Raw genomic sequence first — 18032 nt, forward strand, 5'->3', positions numbered from 1 at the left:
GTCACATGGAGGCGCCCCTGCATTTACCAGAGGCGGGGTCAGCGGGACGATCACCCAGATCTGTTTGGAGCAAAACACTGGCGATCAGGAGCTGCCTTATCATTCAGGAAAACCACTCCATCTCAGCAGCGCCTACGGTTTCCAAAAACTACTATTTATTTACAGGTTTTGTTTTTGTTTCGGCCACTTAAATGAACTTTGGAGAAGAAGTCGACTCATGTTTGAAAAGGTCGTAACCAAAGTGATGTCTAATACTGATAACATTAAAGGCAAGGGAAGCAATTTGTTTACAGTCTCTTAAGTGGTGACTGAAAGAACGGGAAGTTCGGTTTTCTGGGTGGGGGGACTCGGGAGTCGCTGCTCCTCCTCATTGAGAGGAGCCAGCTGAGGTGGTCGTGAGAAGTAACCAAGTCGGCGCTCGGTCGCGTGACCAAAATTGCATCGTTTTTGTCCTCGCGGCGGCTTCGTTCGCTCCTTCTCGACACAAGTGTCCTGTGATTGGTCATAAGTTGTTGTGGGCATGTTTATGAGCTTTAACTGAGCCATTTTGCTTCTACTGAGATGTAGCTGGAGGCTGTTAGAAAACACAGCCGAACTTAGAAACCTGTGAGCTTAAAAAGACTGCAGAGAAATAGGAAGTGCGCCTCGGCCGGGCCGGCATTGGGACACTTTCCCTTCGTTATTGAGCGCCGTCATATTTGCAAATGCAAAACAAGCACTGTCTCAGTCAGTTTAATGAACACGTCTGGTTCCGGTGAGGGAAGCAAACATCTGTACGAGGACAGGACAGCTGGAAGAAACCCGTTTTAACGCCGTAGGAGATGGGAGGAGCTTCTCAGGAGTTCTGAGCCGAGCATCTCATGGACGATGAAAGGTGTGTGAGAAAATGAACGGCTCGCGACCACGTGACCCCGAACTGACATCGAGACTTCTTATATGACGGAGCCTTAAGTGGTGGCTGAAAGAACAGGAAGTTTGGCTATCCAGGAGGGGCTCGGAGGAGAGTCGCTGGTCCTCCACATGGAAGGCAGCCAGCTGAGGTGGTACGGCCATCTGGTAAGGACGCCTCCGGGCTCATCCAACTGGGGGGAGAACCAAGGTCCCACTGTCTCAGCACGGCTCGCTTCGCCGTAATAACTGAGCGCTGCCTCGATGGCGACTGGAACCCACCGCCAAGTGAAATAAAGTCACTGAACACGCCACTCTCTGCCGGGGTGAAATGTGCTCAAACCTGCATGTTCCGGCACCATTTTGACCGTGTTCTGGTGCTGACTCGTGTTTGGTCTTGTGTACTGGATTGGGTCATTGAAGCCTAAAGAATCATTTCAGGCATGTTGGCAAATTTAAAATGATCCGTTTAACAAACGGGGGCTTCAATAGCATGCGGAGGAACCATACACAGCCACGACGACCCGGCACCTCCTCCTTATGCTGCTCGCCAGCCTGGTCACACGCCGCTGTGGGATGGCTGAGTCCAATCAGGCACTTGGTTGTCCACCCCCCCTCCCACAAATGCGAGGAATATGAACAGACTTTCCAACAAAAGAAGATTTATTTCCAAGAAGCCCTGAAACAAAGAAATAATCGACCGAACGCAAATTTCCTTACCTTTTTGTGTTATGCTTAGTAAACCGCACAGTAGAGCTGTGGTTAGAGCTGTTGCCTCCCAGTAAGAAAGTTGCAGGTTCACTTCCTGACTTGGGGCCTTTCTGGGTGGAGTTTACATGTCCTCCGGTTTCCTCCCACAGACCAAAAACCTGCAGGTTAGGTTAGATTGGCAACGCTTAACAGGTGTGAGCAAGAGCCTGAATGGTCGTTTGGATGTATGTGTCCCTGGGATGGACGTGCCACCTGTCCGTGGCGTCCTCCGCCTCTTACATATTGACGGCCTGGAAAGGAGAAGCGGGTCAAAGAAAACGGATTTAAACATCCTTAAGAGATGGGAAACACATCACCAACAACAGAGGCCGACATTCTACCCACATTTCAACCCCTCTCATTGTTACTCAACTCTTTCCATAAGCAGCAGCGGCGGCAAAGTGAAACAAACATTTTTATCCAATTCTCGCTCATTGCGACACGAAACGCCTTCCCCGCTCCCTGCTTTAATCCAATATGCCTTTTATTTCCATTACTTTATATTGGATTTTTGCATCTCAGCAGCCACCCACAGGCGAATCAGGAGCACCGCCGCCTGATCCGGCTGACTCGATTACTGTAATATGCTAAGCAGCTTCCGTACGGGGCCGCGTCTGCGCGCAGAGACGGCGTTATTAGTCACAGGGTAAAGGGCCCCCCCGTGCCCTGCAGGTTTCTTTGACGGCTGACTCAAAGTCACGGAGAATTTCTTTTTAGAAAAGATTCGATCCAGAGGCGCAGAGGGGACTAAGACCTGACTGGACATCATCAAGTCCAGCGCCAGGATGTCGCTCAGATAAGAAAAAAAAAACACACGAGGGTACTTCAGATGAAGCTACTACTCACCTGCAAGGAGGCCAGATGTCAAGTGAACGTCTACAGCTGATTCACAACCTGATTCAAGATGGCTGCCGCAGCTTTAAAAACACAAAAACGACGATAAGGCAGCCAGTTTTACACATATTGAGCTAAAACTTGGATTTGTAGTAGCTGACACGGACCAACACATCCTCTGAGCACAAATAGAATGCGTAAGATCTGTTTTTAAAACTATGCCGTCACCTGTTTGGAGTCAACGCTGTCTGTTAGCAAAATATCTCGTCAACCACTGGACTGGCTTTAATGAAATTTTCAGGAAGATATTATGAGTTGTATAGCTACAACTGATTTACTTTTTGGAGTGAACCAAACTTAAGATGGCCGCCACAGTCAACTGATATTAGAAAGCCCAAACGTGGCTATAAATCAGTCACTTTGGCGTGGTGGTAGCTGAGAATCATTCCTAACGCATAGGCCAAGCGCTTCAAACCTGTCTGTTAGCAAACACAAAAATGGCCGTAAGGCTGTAAATTTTTACAAACGTTGATCTGAAGCTTGATGCGGTGGCAGCTGAGAGCCGTTCACGACATCTGGCAATGTGAGATCGCTCATAAAAGGTGTTTTGAAGGTGTGACCAAAGCATTGTCTTCAACATAAGACGATCGCTTTAAAGCCGGACAACATGGCTTCCTTTAAGGAATGCCAGGCCTTAATAGTTCTTCTATTGTGTTCTAATGAGGTCCAGGTTCCTGCTGACTTTTCTAAAGAAAGAATTTGCCCACCTTCACTCTTTTGCGACTCATCCTTCAACAGATAAAGCTTCTTTTCCTCTTGTTTTTTTTTTTTTTTTTCCCAATCTCTCCTCTGAGTAAGAGTTTCTTTGCGGCCTCGTGACGGCATCTGGTCTCAAAAAAAGATGCTCCTGCAGATCAGAAGTCGTCGGCTCTTGGGTCTTCTCCTCAGCTACACCCCCTCCTTGGCAAATACGATCAGCGACTGACTGCCAACTGCTGATTGCCTCAACACTTGGGTCTCGCAGTGAGCTTTCAGAGCGTGTTTCTGCTTTGAATCCATGAGAGTAAGTCGGATGGTTTGTGGAGGACATCATAAACCCCACAAATAAAGACTCTCATCCACTAAGTGCTTCTCTTGGGGCTTCGCGTTGAGACTCTCCACCATGTAATAATGTGCTATCGCAACTTTTCCATTTTAGCCGGCGAAACGTGGCGCTGCACTGCTATGCCGCATGCAGAAATATTGTTGTAAACGATTAAATATTCCACTAAATCTTCAAAAGTCAAACTATGTTGTTTAGTTGCCGAAAGCCGAGGGGTTTTGGTGTTTCAAAATGGCAACGAAACAAAATAAAGTGGTGGTCTGGAGCCAAGGTCACCGCAGTGTTAAAAAATAATAATGGTCTTAAACAGGACTAAACTCCCCAATTATTCCACCACATTCACCACTTCCACTTCCTAACAGCTTCGTCTGCAACACCAGATATCACCGGAGCCGCGGATAACACCTCGAGCGGATCTTCTAGATGTTTCCAGTCGGTGCAAATATTTGATACGCCTGGAAAAAGATTTGCTGCTCCGATTACTTCAACTGTTCGTTTTGTTTCCCGTAACTTTAAGAAAGGCCTGAAGCTGGTGATTTCTCTGTTTATTTAGTTACGGACGACAGCTACGAGAACAGACAGTTTGAAGCAAATTCCTCAAAGGTTTGACCGTAATGTATGATATGATATCATAATATATATTATATCATGCCTTATCATATATCATGTCATATTATTTATCATATCATATATCAGATGTCATATCATATATATGTCATGTCACATCATATTATCTTTATTAGTATATATTATTTATCTATTTATTAGTATATTAGTGTCATGCCTTATCATATATCATATCATGTCATATATCATATTAAATGTCATGTCACATCATATCATAACATATGATTTTATATCATATGTCATATTACATCATATCATATATCATAATACCTCATAACATCATATCAGATGTCACATCATATTATCTTTATTAGTATCTATTATTTATCTGTTCATTAATATATTAGTATCGTGCCTTATCATATATCATATAATATGACATATCACATCATATCATATATCATAACACCTCATATCATGTTATGTCATGTATCATAAATCAAGTCAGATATCAAATATCATCTCATATCATGTCATATATCATATTAAATGTCATGTCATAAAATAAGTCGTGCCACATCAAATAATACAACATATCATTTTATATCATATAATATGTAATATTACATCATATCATATATCAAAATACCTCATATCATATGTCATGTCACATCATATTGTCTTTATTAGTATCTATTATTTATCTATTTATTCATATATTAGTATCATGCCTTATCATATGTCATATCATATATCATAACACCTCATATCATGTCATGTATCATAAATCAAGTCAGATATCAAATATCATCATCTGATATCTTATCATGTCATATATCATATATAAAATAAACTTAAATGATCATATTTCATATTATGTAATATTTATTTCAAAGTGTAGACCTTGAAATAAATGTTTATTTTAAATATAAATGTCATTTTGGGCACCTTCAGTTTTAACGACTTTTTGACTTTTAGCTGATACCTAAAGACGTAAACAGAGACAGAAGTCTGGTATGATGACGTTTCACCGGCCTGAAATAATTCCCAGCTCACCGGCCAGTTTCTGCAGCACCATCTCAGCAGTGGTGGCAGTCTAAATTTCCTCAGCCCCGACCTTTCCCAGTTCAGTATTTTTTTTGAAAATGTATTTATTTTTATTCCTGCCACAAGACTTGGTGCTGTGAATACCAACCTGACCCTGGCTTTGTGCTGCTCCAGTGCAGCCGGCGGTTTTTCAGGCGAGGTCGCTCCTCCTTTGGAGTACAGGGGAGGCCTGTTGGGACAGCTGTATCCATAGCAACAGAGGATTATCGTGTAATTTGTGGATGAGCGGCGGGAGCGGCGGTTACGTAAGACGGCAGAACTTGAAGGCATCTCTGGTGATGAGCTTGAGTAACCTCTTTGGGGCTAAAATTTCAGGACTGAAGCCTCACTCTCCTTAGTTTGCAACGCTTGTACGAGTTTCCCAGAAAAGAAAGGGTTTAGACGTGAATTAATTTTATATCTGCGCTACATGCCTGGATATCAAATCTGCCCTTTTTAAAAAAGGGAAAACTGAAACTGCAACTATTAAACATGCTTTTAAAGCTTAAAAACGAAAAAAGCATTTACGGTAGGTTAAAGGCAAAAAGCGGAGCTGTCGATTAAAAGCAGCCCTATTCTTGCTGCTATACATTCAGATATTAGTTGGATGTAATAAGTTATTTTGCTCGAGGAAGGTCACATAGCAACCATGGTCATGTGCGGGTGAGTAGGCGGAGCTTAAACCCTTCACAGAGAGCAGACTCTGGTTCCAAAAGTCTGAGTCGACTGCCACCATCTTAAAAAAAACCTTTTCGAAGCTCATGTTTTATGAACCTTTATAAACTTCCGCTAATTTTTCAACTGCTGTCCCTCAAAAGAGCTATCTACAGCGGGTAAGATATTACTTGTTCATAACTTTTCACTTTAAGACTGGTGTCTTTTATTACGTTCAAACGGCTTTTTTGTTGTTTACACAACTGTGCAGTCAGCGAGCAGAAATTGCTCCTGGACATCTACATCTGTATTGTTTTTGTGTGTTGGTTTTTTCGCTGACGCAGTTGTGTGTATGAAACACTCAAACATGAGCGGGTGCACCCAGAGCCGCGATGTCAAAGCAGGGATTAGATTGGTGTATGCTGCCCAGAGCGGCACGATTCAGCGAGCACGCTTAAGTTGCCAAAATCGCCGATTATGTTAGTTTAACTGTTTTCTATTCCAGACGAGCAGCGGCCGCTGCTGCCTTGTGTGCTTCTTCGTATCTGGAGCACGAATCCTTTAAAGACAGCTCGACTGAAAAAATAAACGGAGGTCCTGAAAAGAGATCCAAAAATATGTTGTGTTTTGTTTTGTTTTTTTTCTTCTTTTTCTGCAGCAGCTGCAGGAGAGGAGCAGCGAACCAGGCTGGAAAGTCAACAGGCAGGCGGTCCGCACAAACCTCCGCTCTGGTACCACAGCGGACACATCACACACAGGCTGTGGACCAGACCACTCACAACGCACACAGACACACACACACACAACTGGCTGTTAGTGGTTTCAGAAGGGAAGCCGTCGTCTCACCCAACGCAGAGCCACATGAGTCAGGAGCGGCGTGCAGACAGCGCTCGGCAGACCTCAGTGTCGTAAAGATCCTTCGGCTCGTCCTGCAGAGGCAGAGAAACCCTCGTGAGCATCTCAGTGAGCGTCGGACAACTTTAAAACACAAGCACGTTTAGGGTTTCACTTCGCTGGGATGTAAAAATGCTTCCAGGTTGTCTTGAAATTGGAGCGTTTGAGAGAAAACGAGCTCAGTAAAAGCAGCCGTAAAGACTTCTTGTAAAGAAAAGCAGCAGCAGAGTCGAGGCAGTTAGGCTAAAAAAAATGTTTCCATCAAAGCCACGCTGAGCTGCATGGAGTAATTACCAGTAACAGCTCCCAGGCCTTATTATTGATACTGCCTGTGTGCTGCTCTCAGCGTGGATGAATGTGGCTCTGCGTTTTCATCGGACAGCGTGTGTGCGGAGAGTGTGTTTCCAGGCCTACGAAGAAACAACACCTGGCTGTAACGTAAACCAGGGAGATAAAGTGAGAAACGTTGCTCCTGGTCTCTGCTGTCCTGACACCGGTGGAGAGAAGGCCACCCAGAGAGTCGACAACAGGCCGTTTCTTAACGACAAATCCAGACTGGAGAGAAGTCTCAATCACGGCATCACCTGCCCACCCGGGAGGCAAAAGGGTCTGGCGTTTGTCAAAGTGGTTATGATGTGCACGGCCAGGAATGATTGTCAAAAAGACGGCCTGGTCACTTGGATGGAAATGCGCAAGAAAATGGAAAATTTGCCAATTTTCTCACAGTTTTCCCACAATTTCAAGTTACCAGTTAGTGAGATACCACCTTAATTTGACATTAGTAAACAGTGAATTAATATATTATAAAACTAAGACTAAAAATAAGAAGAAAAAAAACTGCATCACACATCAACTAATGAACCAAACTTTTTAGTTTTTTACACAGAAAGAGAAAATGCATCAGCTCTGTAAACCTTTTCCTACCATCAAGAAAAGATTGACAGTCACGTGGCATGAACACACACCAGGCGATAGGAAAAGCTCATCATTTCAGAGCCTTTACGTGTTTTAAGAGCTCACATGGTGACTCCTGAGTAACTGAGTAAAGTCTCTATATTCCTGTTTATTTGTAACATCAGCGTTAACTCTGCACACCACTGCTAAGCCAGAAAAAAACTCCTGACAGTGGATTTTAATAAAGAATGTCTCATGTTTCTGTATGAAAATGAGTTCATTTGAATATTTTGGAAAGTACCAGCTTTTGGAATTTGCATCACACTTTACATGCAAGTGCTGCAAAACGTCCGCAGATCGCCTTTATGTTTCCGAGTGAATCTTGCGAGCTTCAAAACCGTGGAACCACGGAATGAAGTTCATCCACGTCGACGACCCTTTCCAGCAGGAAGGCCCGGGAGTCTCCTCCAGCACTACTCGTCGAATGCAGAGTTTACAAATCTCCAACTTGCCGCAAATCCAGAACGTCTAAGCATCGCACACCCATATGTTTCCACGTCTCGCCACAACGTGGGATGCTTGTATTTTTCCAGGGAAGGTTTGAAATGGCGGGGGGCCCAGGCGAGCCTGTAAAACTTATCTGGGCATGCAGCGTGCGAGTCCTGCCAGCAGCGGATAGCCAGGGGCTTATAACTCTAACCGAAAGACCTGAAGTAGACAAACTCTGTTAAGTGCTCATAAATTATCTCTGGCTGGAGAATGAGTGAAGGAGGGGATTAAGGCCGAGAGAACAGCCCCGCTGCTAATGATGTTCTCCCTGTGGTTTTACTGCACATGTCGACATGTCGAGAGTCAGAAATCTGGGGCAGAAAAGTTTTCTAATTGTTCCCAACGCGCAGAGAAATCAGACTTAGGGCTCTGCGTAAGTTCAGCTTGGAATAGATCCTGTTTGACGACAGTAGCTGTGTGTGATTAACACAGTTTGCTGCAGTAGCCTCAATAATGGGGTGGTGAAAAGGAGCATCTAATATCTTACCTGTTGTAGATAGCGCTCTGAACGGCCTCAGATTTAAGCGACAGAGTCTGATTCAGTCGTTTATTATAAGGATTGCTGAATTCAAATGTATGAAATGCAGAAACATCTGTCTGTCCTCTATTTCGTCTATTATGTAGTGACCATGATTTAAGTCCTGGGTGTCAAACTCTGTTGCTCGGGGGTCGCTCTTCTGCACGTTTTAGATGTATTCTTGCTTCAAAACGCCTGGCTTAAATGTATGACTTGTGGACGTGCTTCTGGAGGACTTGGCGATTTGGCGAGGAGGTGATTAAACCGTCTGAATCAAGTGTGCTGGAGCAGAAAACCTCAAACTTCCAGGCCTGGAAGGTCTAAATGAAGTACAGCAAGTAAGATGTTAATTGTTCATAACTTTCCACATAGCCCCACTTTAGATAATCTGGCTTTAAGTATAAAATCTCACAATGCCACTTTAAAGCCATGAGGGTAAATAACAGCGTTCATGACACAACAAGATGACTCCAAACAGTCTGTAGCTATGAGCTCTGAGTGGTAATCTTGAAGGAAAACAGTAGAAGGGGAAATCATTTCAAAAGGCTGAGGGAAAAGGGAATGATGTTAATCAGACACTGATTACACCTCACAAGCCCGATGAGGACCACTTAGCCACCAGAAGAATTTTAAGAGCTTAACAATGCTCAGATATGGGTCAACAGCGCCATTTAGTGGATTTCAGCGTAAACAATTTCGAAGTCGCTGCATCGGTTGTGCGGACAGACCCAACCCCTCTCTGACCGTCCAACCAATCCGCTGTCACCTCCCTAACTCTTCCAACTAATCACAGCAAAGCAGCTCTGCCACTCAGCCAATCAGAGCAAAGGAGCCCTCCCACTTTGTCCCAGTTATTTAAAGGGTCGCTCAAGCGATTTGGATTTTACTGTGTTTCGTCATCATTATGCGACACTTTCTTACTCGCTGGTAGCAACATGTGAAGGAATCACGAGTGGACAGCTTTTCTGACACGTAAACTGTCACTTATATGCATTTACGTAACGTGAAAACAGACGTTTAAGTGTAAAAACAAAGTGACTCTTAGCTCCGTTTTGGCGGTTGAACTAGCTGAAAGTTAGCTAGCATAGCTTTATTCGGATCGTCGCTTTGCGGTTGTTCTCTTGCTTTTAGCCAGCTAGTAGCATGGACAGCACGGAGGAGACTGCTATCGAGCTCCACGGGGACGAGGAAATCATCGAAGTCATCGACCTGAACGACACAGAGCCCTGTCCAGGTGAGGGAGTCGAAGTAAAACCGCTGTTTACCTGCCGTAGCGTTCCCGTAGCTGGTGTCAAAGGTCACCCGTGGCGGCGTTTCCGGGCGTCGGTTTTTTTATAGCATCGGTTTTCTCTTTTAGAGGATTTGGCTGATGACTTGGGGGATGTTGACATCGGGGAGCCTGGCAACGACGCAGAGGATGATGATGAAGGCTGGGAGACGGAGGATGAGATGGAGGCTGAGGCAGAGCAGGACGACAGCGAGCTCACCTTTTCCAAGCACACAGGTGAGACCCCATCCCCTCCTCTTCCCTTCCCTTCACTCCCCTCCCCTCCCCACACAGGTGTCGTGCCTCAGTTACAAGCGCTTTCTTCTGTCCAGGCTCTGTGTTTTGCGTCAGTTTGGACCCGGCGACTAACAGCCTGGCTGTGACGGGAGGAGAGGACGACAAGGCGTACGTCTGGAGGGTGAGCGACGGAGAGGTCCTGTTGGAGTGCACCGGTGAGTGTCCAAAAAGAAACGTTCAGACCTCCGCTGCAAAACACACGAAGGTGCCATTCACGCTCTTTGTCAGTCTTTTTGTTCCTCATCTTATCCGTTTTAGACTCTCATTAAAGAGCAGAGGACACCGGGAGTTGAAGAGGAAAGGCTCCGGCGTACTCCACAAGAAGTCACGAAGTCGGTTCGCGGTCACGTGGTTGTGAGCTGTTTGTTTTCACACACCTGTCATCGTCCATGAGACGCACGGATCAGAACTCCTAGGAAGCTCCTCCCTCCTCCTGCAGCGTTAAAACGAGTTTCTCGACTCTCCTGTCCTCGTACAGACGTTTATTTCCCTCACCGCGACCAGACGTGTCTATTAAACTGACTGAGACAGTACACGCTGTCTGGCATTTGCAAATATGACTAAGGGGACGTGTCCCGACGTTGGCCGGCTGAGGCGCACTTCCTCCCTGCTACCACAGCCTGTGTCTCCGCTCGGCCTTTTTAAGCTCACAGGTTTCTAAGTTTTGCTGGATCAGTCGTACAGACGGCTGTCTTTTCTAACAACCTCCAGCTACTTCTCCGTAGAAACAAAATGGCTCCGTTAAATGTCATAAACACGCCCACAACAACTTCTGACCAATCACACGACACTCGGCGCAAACCGCTGTGAGAAACTGTTCGGCTTGTGTCAAGAAGTGGCGGACGAAGCCACTGCGAGAACAAAAATGACACAGTTTTCGTCACGCGACCACGAGAGCCGACTTTGTGACTTCTCATGGAGGATGAAAACGCCTCAACTCCCCAGAAAGCAGCGGCTGTTCTGTATCAAATGATGTTCGGTTAGCGGCCTTCATCGCTGCTTTTGTTTCCCCGATCCCCCTGCAGGACACAAAGACTCGGTGACGTGCGCCTCGTTCAGCCACGACTCCTCCCTGGTGGCTTCCGGGGATATGAGTGGCCTGATTAAAGTCTGGAGAGTCGACAGCAAACAGGAGGTCTGGTCCTTTGAAGTGGGAGACCTGGAGGTAAGGCCTTCGAGCACAGTCGCCTCGTAGCTAACGTCGTCTCCGTGAGCTCATTGGCTCCTTGTTTCGGCTCCTCCTCAGTGGATGGAGTGGCATCCCTGCGCTCCAGTGCTGCTGGCGGGCGCAAACGACGGAAGCGTGTGGATGTGGAAGATCCCCTCAGGGGAATGTAAGACCTTCCAGAGCCCAGCGTGTCAGACGACCAGCGGCAAAATCCTCCCTGATGGTGAGAAAACCGAACGAAGCAGAAGATGCAATAGTGTAGGACACTTTTTTTTAGTTTGGTAATTTAGTTTCAGAAGGACAAAAATATGTTGCAAAAGCGACTGGAAGTGTTTTGAGTTTAAAGTTATATTAACCTGTTTGATTCTGTCCAGGTAAACGGGCCGTCGTGGGGTACGAGGATGGAACGCTACGAGTGTGGGACTTAAAGCACGGCAACGCCATCCACGTCGTTAAAGGTGACGCACTGTTACAGTTTTATCCGCGGTGACTTGAAGTTAGTGCACAGTTTAAGAAGGAGTTTAGACGAGAGGAGGCGGCTCAGTTGGGGGGGGGGTGTAACTGCTGGGGGATTAGAGGTAAAAACAAAAGGTTATTTAATGTTACGCTTTTAGTTGGACTCTGTACATTCTTTGCTGAATTAGTAACAGGCAGCTCTCCGTTCTCTCGACAGGTCAGGAAGGACACCAGGGTGCGCTGACCTGCCTGGCGTGCAACAAGGATGGTTCCCTGGTCCTGACGGGGTCGGTGAACGGCTGCGCCAACCTCATCAACACCGCCACGGGCAAGGTGGGTGCCGCGGTGACAGAACTGTAAATTCGAAAGATTTAATAAAAAGCGTTTGTTTGTGAACGGCTGCTGTTAAAAACTGCGTGCAGGTCGTCTGCGTTTTCTCCGCGGAGGGAGGCAAGGCGAAAGGATCGAAAGACGAGGACGAATGCAGCTCCGTCGAGTCTGTGGGATTCTGCAATGTGTGAGCTGGAAAACACCAGAGGATTGTTTGCTCCGGTGTTTATTAGTTTTGGCTTCAGCACCTTTAAACGTTTCATGTGTCTCACCCTTTTCCAGCCTGCCTCTGATAGCCGTGGCGTATTTGGACGGGACTCTGGCCATATATGATCTTTCATCTCAGGCGCTGAGGCACAGGTGTCAGCATGAGGTAAAACGCAGCAGAGCAGCTTAAAAAAACAGTTTTTATTCAGGGTAATAATTACGGAAGGAAGCTAGTCTGAAAGTCTGAAACGTTCGTCCTCTTTTTGTTCCCGCAGGCTGGCATTGTTCACCTGCGGTGGGAGGAGTCTTCTTCTGTGGTGTCCACCAGCAGCTTGGACGGCGTTCTGCGTTTATGGGACGCTCGTTCCGGAAACTTGTTGTCAGAGTACCGTGGCCACGCCACAGAGGTCCTCGACTTCGCCGTCAACAGGTAGGCCTGATTCCTGGCGCTGTTGGTTTTTTCCTCAAGGGATGGTTTTTATTTTTACAGTTTCACACGTCAGGACACGAAAAACCACCTGATCCTTTCACCTGATTTAAAACACGCTAATAAAACTTCAGGTGGACAAGAAACAACAAACAACACTGTCGTTAGTTCCGACTCAGAAGGCCGAGAAACTGAATTCTGGGAAAAAGCTGAGAGCTGAACGATTTTCCTCAAGAAGCTGAAAGAGAGTCGTTAAAGCTAACATGAGCAGAACCCTAGCTAGATGCTATAACTAGGAAAAGCCTGGGTAAAAGTGGCAAAATGCAAGCTAAAAGATAAAAAAATAACAAAATGGTGCCTAAAAGCAGTAGAATGCTAGCTAAAAACCTAAAGGATTAAAAGGCTGGCTAATAGCTAAAAGTTGCAAAAGGCAAACTAAAAGCTAAAGGTAGCAAAGGCTAGCCAGAAGTTGCTTAACGCTGGCTAAAAGAAGCAGAATGCTAGTTAGAATATTAATGGAGCAAAAGGCTAGCTAATTGCTAAAAGTGGCAAAAGATGAGCTCATAGCTAAAGGTGGCAAATGCTAACTAAAATTTGCTAAACGCTAAAGATAGCAAAATGCTAGCTAAAATTAGCAGAATGCTAGCTAAATAGTTAATGGAGCAAAAGGCTAGGTAATCGCTAAAAGTAGCAAAAGATGAGCTCATAGCAAAAGGTAGCAAATGATAACTAAAAGTTGCCTAATGCTAAAAATAGCAAAATGCTAGCTAAAATCAGCAGAATGTTATCTCAAATAATAATGGAGTGAAAAGCTAGCTAAGAGCTAAAAGTAGCAAAAGTGTAGCTACAAGCTAAATGGAGCCGAACACTAGCTAAAAGCAGTAAAAGGCTAGCTAAAAGTAGCAGAAGGGTAGCTAACAGCTAAAAGCTAAGCCTCAGAAGACAACTATAGAGCCGGTGTGCAGAAGCAGATTTCTTAGAGAACAAAGTTTTCTCAGAGTACTTCTATAGGAAAAGTATTTGTAAATAAAGATAAATATTTTGAAAAGTAAAACAAAACAAAGTCCGAGCAGCCATCTCCTGAAAGAGCTGAATGTTTTCACAAATAATTGGTTGAAATAATCCAAAGTATGCAGACATATTCGGACTGCTAAAACAAGAAAACAGGGAAAGAATAAAAGTCAACATTCACTGTTGCTCCTTTTATCGTTTAAAAGCAGACTTTGTTTCCCGGGTGTGTTTTTGTTATAGCAGATCCTAAAACTGTTTAGTTTCAAATAAATGTGGAGAACATCTGAAGTCTTCATGAGGCTCAAACACTCAGTGCTGCTAATTACAATAATTAGGAAGCTAATTGTTTAATAAGGAATCAGTCGGGGTTTCTAATTAGTTCATCCTTTTATTGTCTGCATCCTAAGATAATTAGTTACTGAAGTTTGCTATTTGAAGAAGAAAACAGGTTTATTATCCCAGCTGTTTGCTAAATAATCCGGATCCTTCCGGTTTTGGAAGCTTGTTAAGTAAAGGAATTAAATTAGGGCATAAAATAACAGGATAATCCCGTTCTCGTCTGTCCTCAGAGAAGCGTCCCTCGCAGTAACAGCCTCCGGAGACAACCAGGCCAAAGTCTTCTGCCTCCAAAGACCCGATCGATAAAAGAGCGGCTGAGGACGGCAGGCGGAAGGGACGGCGTCTCTGAAGACACGCTCCAAAACTAAAAAGTTTTTATCCCACCAGGAGAGCAGATTCTCCCTTTCCTCCTCAGGACTTTGACAATGTTCCTGTGTGGTTTCGCTGTCCGCTCCGAGACGGGTGATCCGTTCGGAGCCCAACGTTCCTAGTTATTTTTGAGTCCCGTTCGGAAATCTGAGAGACTAAACAAAGTGAAATTGGACAAAAACGACGAACGAGGCTTCCACTTGTAATGTTTAATCTAAAGATTTTAGAGATGAAACGTGTTTTGGTTTTCCCTGGAATCGGACTTTATCATTCGCCGAATGTTTGGACATTTGTGTGGTCGTCCCACTCCGACACAAACTTTGTTCCCCGTGAACCCGAGTGTAAATACAAAGAAATAAAAATGTGAGTTCAGGGACTGTTTTACGTCTTTGGTTTGTGTGAGTTTGTTACTCATGGCATAAAGATGCATCCTCTCGTCGGGTCATGATGACACGGTTTAAGTGCTTTTATTTTTAGCTTGTTTATGTTTTTTATTTCAGTAATTTGTTTATGAGATATTACAAAAAGGAGGTGAGTCAGACTGTTAAATCTGCTTGAGAAAGCACAGACGTTCTACAGAAGTTTATTAAAAACAAATCAAATGTTCAGGAAAATAAGATCTGACGACACTTTTACCCATTTTGGAAGTTTTTATTTAACGTAAAGTGCACCACTGTTCCTACAAGCTGAATTACAAGTGTTTAGATTTAATTTTTTGGCTCTAAAGTTGCTCAATAATTTCAATCTGAGTGAGCCTTTGTGAAATTCATTTTATATTTTTTACATTTTTCATTTTAAAGACTCAAATCTTCCAGATTTTGTCATTTGAAACATAAGTAAATTTACAGTTTCCGTACAGTGGGCCTCGTTTTATTTGTGTAAATGAAAATAATCGGCTTTTTGAGAAGAAACAATGATAAACTACAGCAACAAATAATTTTTTTTAAACACAGATTCGTTTCAGCTTTTGAAAAAAAAAAAAGCTTTATTTGTTAAAGGGACTGGACCAAGTGTACAAATCTGACAATACATCTTGATTTATTTCAGTCCTCTAATGTTTGTAAATGTAATTAAAACTAGTATTAAACAAAAAAAAAGTGATTTTTCTTCAGTTTTTCACTTTCCGGAAGTCGGCAACTCCGGTAGTATTTAGTCTAAAATGATCATTTATTCGTTTAAATACAGTCAATGCTCGTTTGAGCAACTTTAAAATATTTTCATTGTTATTTTTAGAAAATAATAATGAAACCCTGCAAACAGGAATGTTTTTCCAGACTGATGCTTTTCAGGTCTGCGTGGGAATTCGGTGTTCTTCAGATTACCTAGACTAAAATAAGGAAATAAAATGCTTCTGTTAAGCATTTAGATTGTTATATTTCATTATTTCTAAAATAAATCTGTGTCGTTATTGTACACTCATGTAGTCACAGAGTTGAATTTTCCAAGCTTATTCGAAGGCGTTTGAGATTCATTTCTATCCTCAAACAGTCGAGGATTCTCTTTCTTTTTCTTTTTCTTTTAAGATGATTTTGATTTGTGACACTTAGCAACCGAACTGATCTCTTCGGTACAAACTGCTGCTTGTTTCAAACCACTGATGATCATCTCCTCTTCTTGGCTGTTCGACAAAAACAAAAAAAGAAGCAGCAGCCATCAGTTCCTGCTCACAAGTGCTTTTTCCTTCTGCCCTGGTTGAGAGGGTCAGAAGCTGATTGTGAATGTGCTGAAGGCAGCCGAACAAGCTGAAAAACTCCACGTTTACTGAACAGCTTCTGCTCTGAAGGAGAATTTTTAAAAAAAGGGGTCAATTTTAGGTAAAGTGTGGAACTGAGCGGTCAGCTTGTGATTTTGAAATGTGTTGCGCAACACTGGAGAGTCTCTGCAGAACACTGCGGGGGGAAAAGGACACCCATATTCAGTGACAGCAGGATGTTTTTATAATTTTTGCCTCTCTCCTAATCTGTAAACAGCGTCAGAGTTTCACTGTGAAGCTAAAACATCCAAAACTCTGTCCTGAACCGGTCAGAACTGTACGGTTACTGTTTCATACAAACTGACCAGAGAGAAAAAAATATTTACTTCAGAATTAGAAAAGAAAAGAAATTAGTATTTTAGTGGTACGTGTAAAATGACATTCATGCACCTTTGGTTTTTGGCTTTCAGACTGGCTAAATTAAAATTTAACTTATGCCTGAGTTTCTACGAAGTTTATGAGTCGAGTATCGTTTAGGATTGATGGCCTTAAAGGACAGTAAGCAAAGTCTGCGGACGTTGTTGGTGTCAGACGGCACAAATAATCCATCCAACCCTGTAAATAAAAAACAAAAACAAAACAATACACTCGCTGGTAGGCACCGTGTAGGGAACAAAGGGTTTGACATTTCTATGTTACTTTGATGTGAAGCTGGGGCCACCTGTGACCTTGACCTTTGACATCATCCCCTTGAAATCAATAGAGATCATACCCGACCAATAAGGTGTGCTGCTACGCAGTTTAGCATTCCTACGTCACCCTGTTGCAGAGTTGGACTTCAGACAAGGTTTTAACCCTCCCATGGCTGTCGGGTCGGATGGACCTGAAGCTATAACGGCTTCTCTTCCTCTCTTCAGTTACGAGGGCTTCGGGAGGGTAAACAAAGGGGTCACTTGTGACCTTGACCTTTGACCCCGGGATGCTGAAATGAATAGAGATCGTCTGACCCATGATGCGTGCAGCTTCACAGTTTGGCGTTCATACAACACACGGTTGCAGAGTCAGAGCTCAGACAAAGACACTATCCACAGACGGACGAGCGGTGCCATACCATAATACTTCCTGTCTTACGACAGGCGTATAATAACAATCACTGTGCTGAACGAAGGCCTCGGAAAGGAAGCCGTAGTGCCCCCAAACTCCATTGATCTTCCTTACGAGCCAGGCCTAATTAATCTTATTGCATTACATTTTTCCGCTGTTTGCAGAAACGAGCCAGATTAGCCGTGTGATTTATGTCCGCGCAGCGTCCAGTGTTCGTGCTCCGTCTCCTGCTTTGGAAGACGTTGTCCTCTCTGCGTTGTGTCTTTTCAGCCGCTTCCAGGCTCAGGAACGTCTCTGTTTAAAACTATTATCTGCGAGCAGCTTACTCATCTCCACCAGCAACATGTCTGCTCCAAGCTATCGGCGAGCGGGGGGGCCCTCTGTGTTTGGCTAACGGCACCGTTGGACGCCAGCTTTCCATCCAACGTTGTGTTTAAACACGAGACGCGTGTGTCGGCTGTTATGACCTCAGGTGTACACACTGTTGTATTTATTTTGTTTACGCCTCGGCCAAATAAAATAAAATAAAACACTGTACATGTTGGCATAACTTTCAACCTTCTTTAAACAGTTGTGACATAGGCTGGGGGAAAGGGTTGGTAATTTAATAAAAGCTAAATAATTTTTTT

At 44.1% G+C, this 18032-nt stretch overlaps 1 protein-coding gene across 1 annotated transcript; it reads left to right on the forward strand.

Moving 5' to 3' along the window:
- Positions 1 to 9635: 9635 nt before the first annotated feature.
- Positions 9636 to 15616, forward strand: LOC108246774 (angio-associated, migratory cell protein). Its single transcript, XM_017434487.3, has 11 exons — positions 9636 to 9969; positions 10093 to 10239; positions 10335 to 10454; positions 11325 to 11464; positions 11546 to 11690; positions 11842 to 11925; positions 12141 to 12256; positions 12346 to 12440; positions 12536 to 12626; positions 12736 to 12890; positions 14468 to 15616. Exons 1-11 carry the CDS (start codon positions 9879 to 9881, stop codon positions 14541 to 14543), a joined length of 1260 nt encoding a protein of 419 aa, XP_017289976.1. The 5' UTR covers positions 9636 to 9878; the 3' UTR covers positions 14544 to 15616.
- Positions 15617 to 18032: the final 2416 nt, after the last annotated feature.

Source organism: Kryptolebias marmoratus, linkage group LG23 (assembly GCF_001649575.2).
Source record: "Kryptolebias marmoratus isolate JLee-2015 linkage group LG23, ASM164957v2, whole genome shotgun sequence".
Lineage (NCBI taxonomy): Eukaryota > Metazoa > Chordata > Actinopteri > Cyprinodontiformes > Rivulidae > Kryptolebias > Kryptolebias marmoratus.

What these genes read in the sequence shown, in the direction of transcription:
- LOC108246774 (XM_017434487.3), top strand. Translation starts at nt 9,879, where the DNA reads ATGGACAGCACGGAGGAGACTGCTATCGAGCTCCACGGGGACGAGGAA. An exon ending in GGTCCTGTTGGAGTGCACCG is followed by an intron (nt 10,455 to 11,324) that starts GTGAGTGTCCAA and finishes ATCCCCCTGCAG; the next exon opens with GACACAAAGACTCGGTGACG. An exon ending in CGCCATCCACGTCGTTAAAG is followed by an intron (nt 11,926 to 12,140) that starts GTGACGCACTGT and finishes TTCTCTCGACAG; the next exon opens with GTCAGGAAGGACACCAGGGT.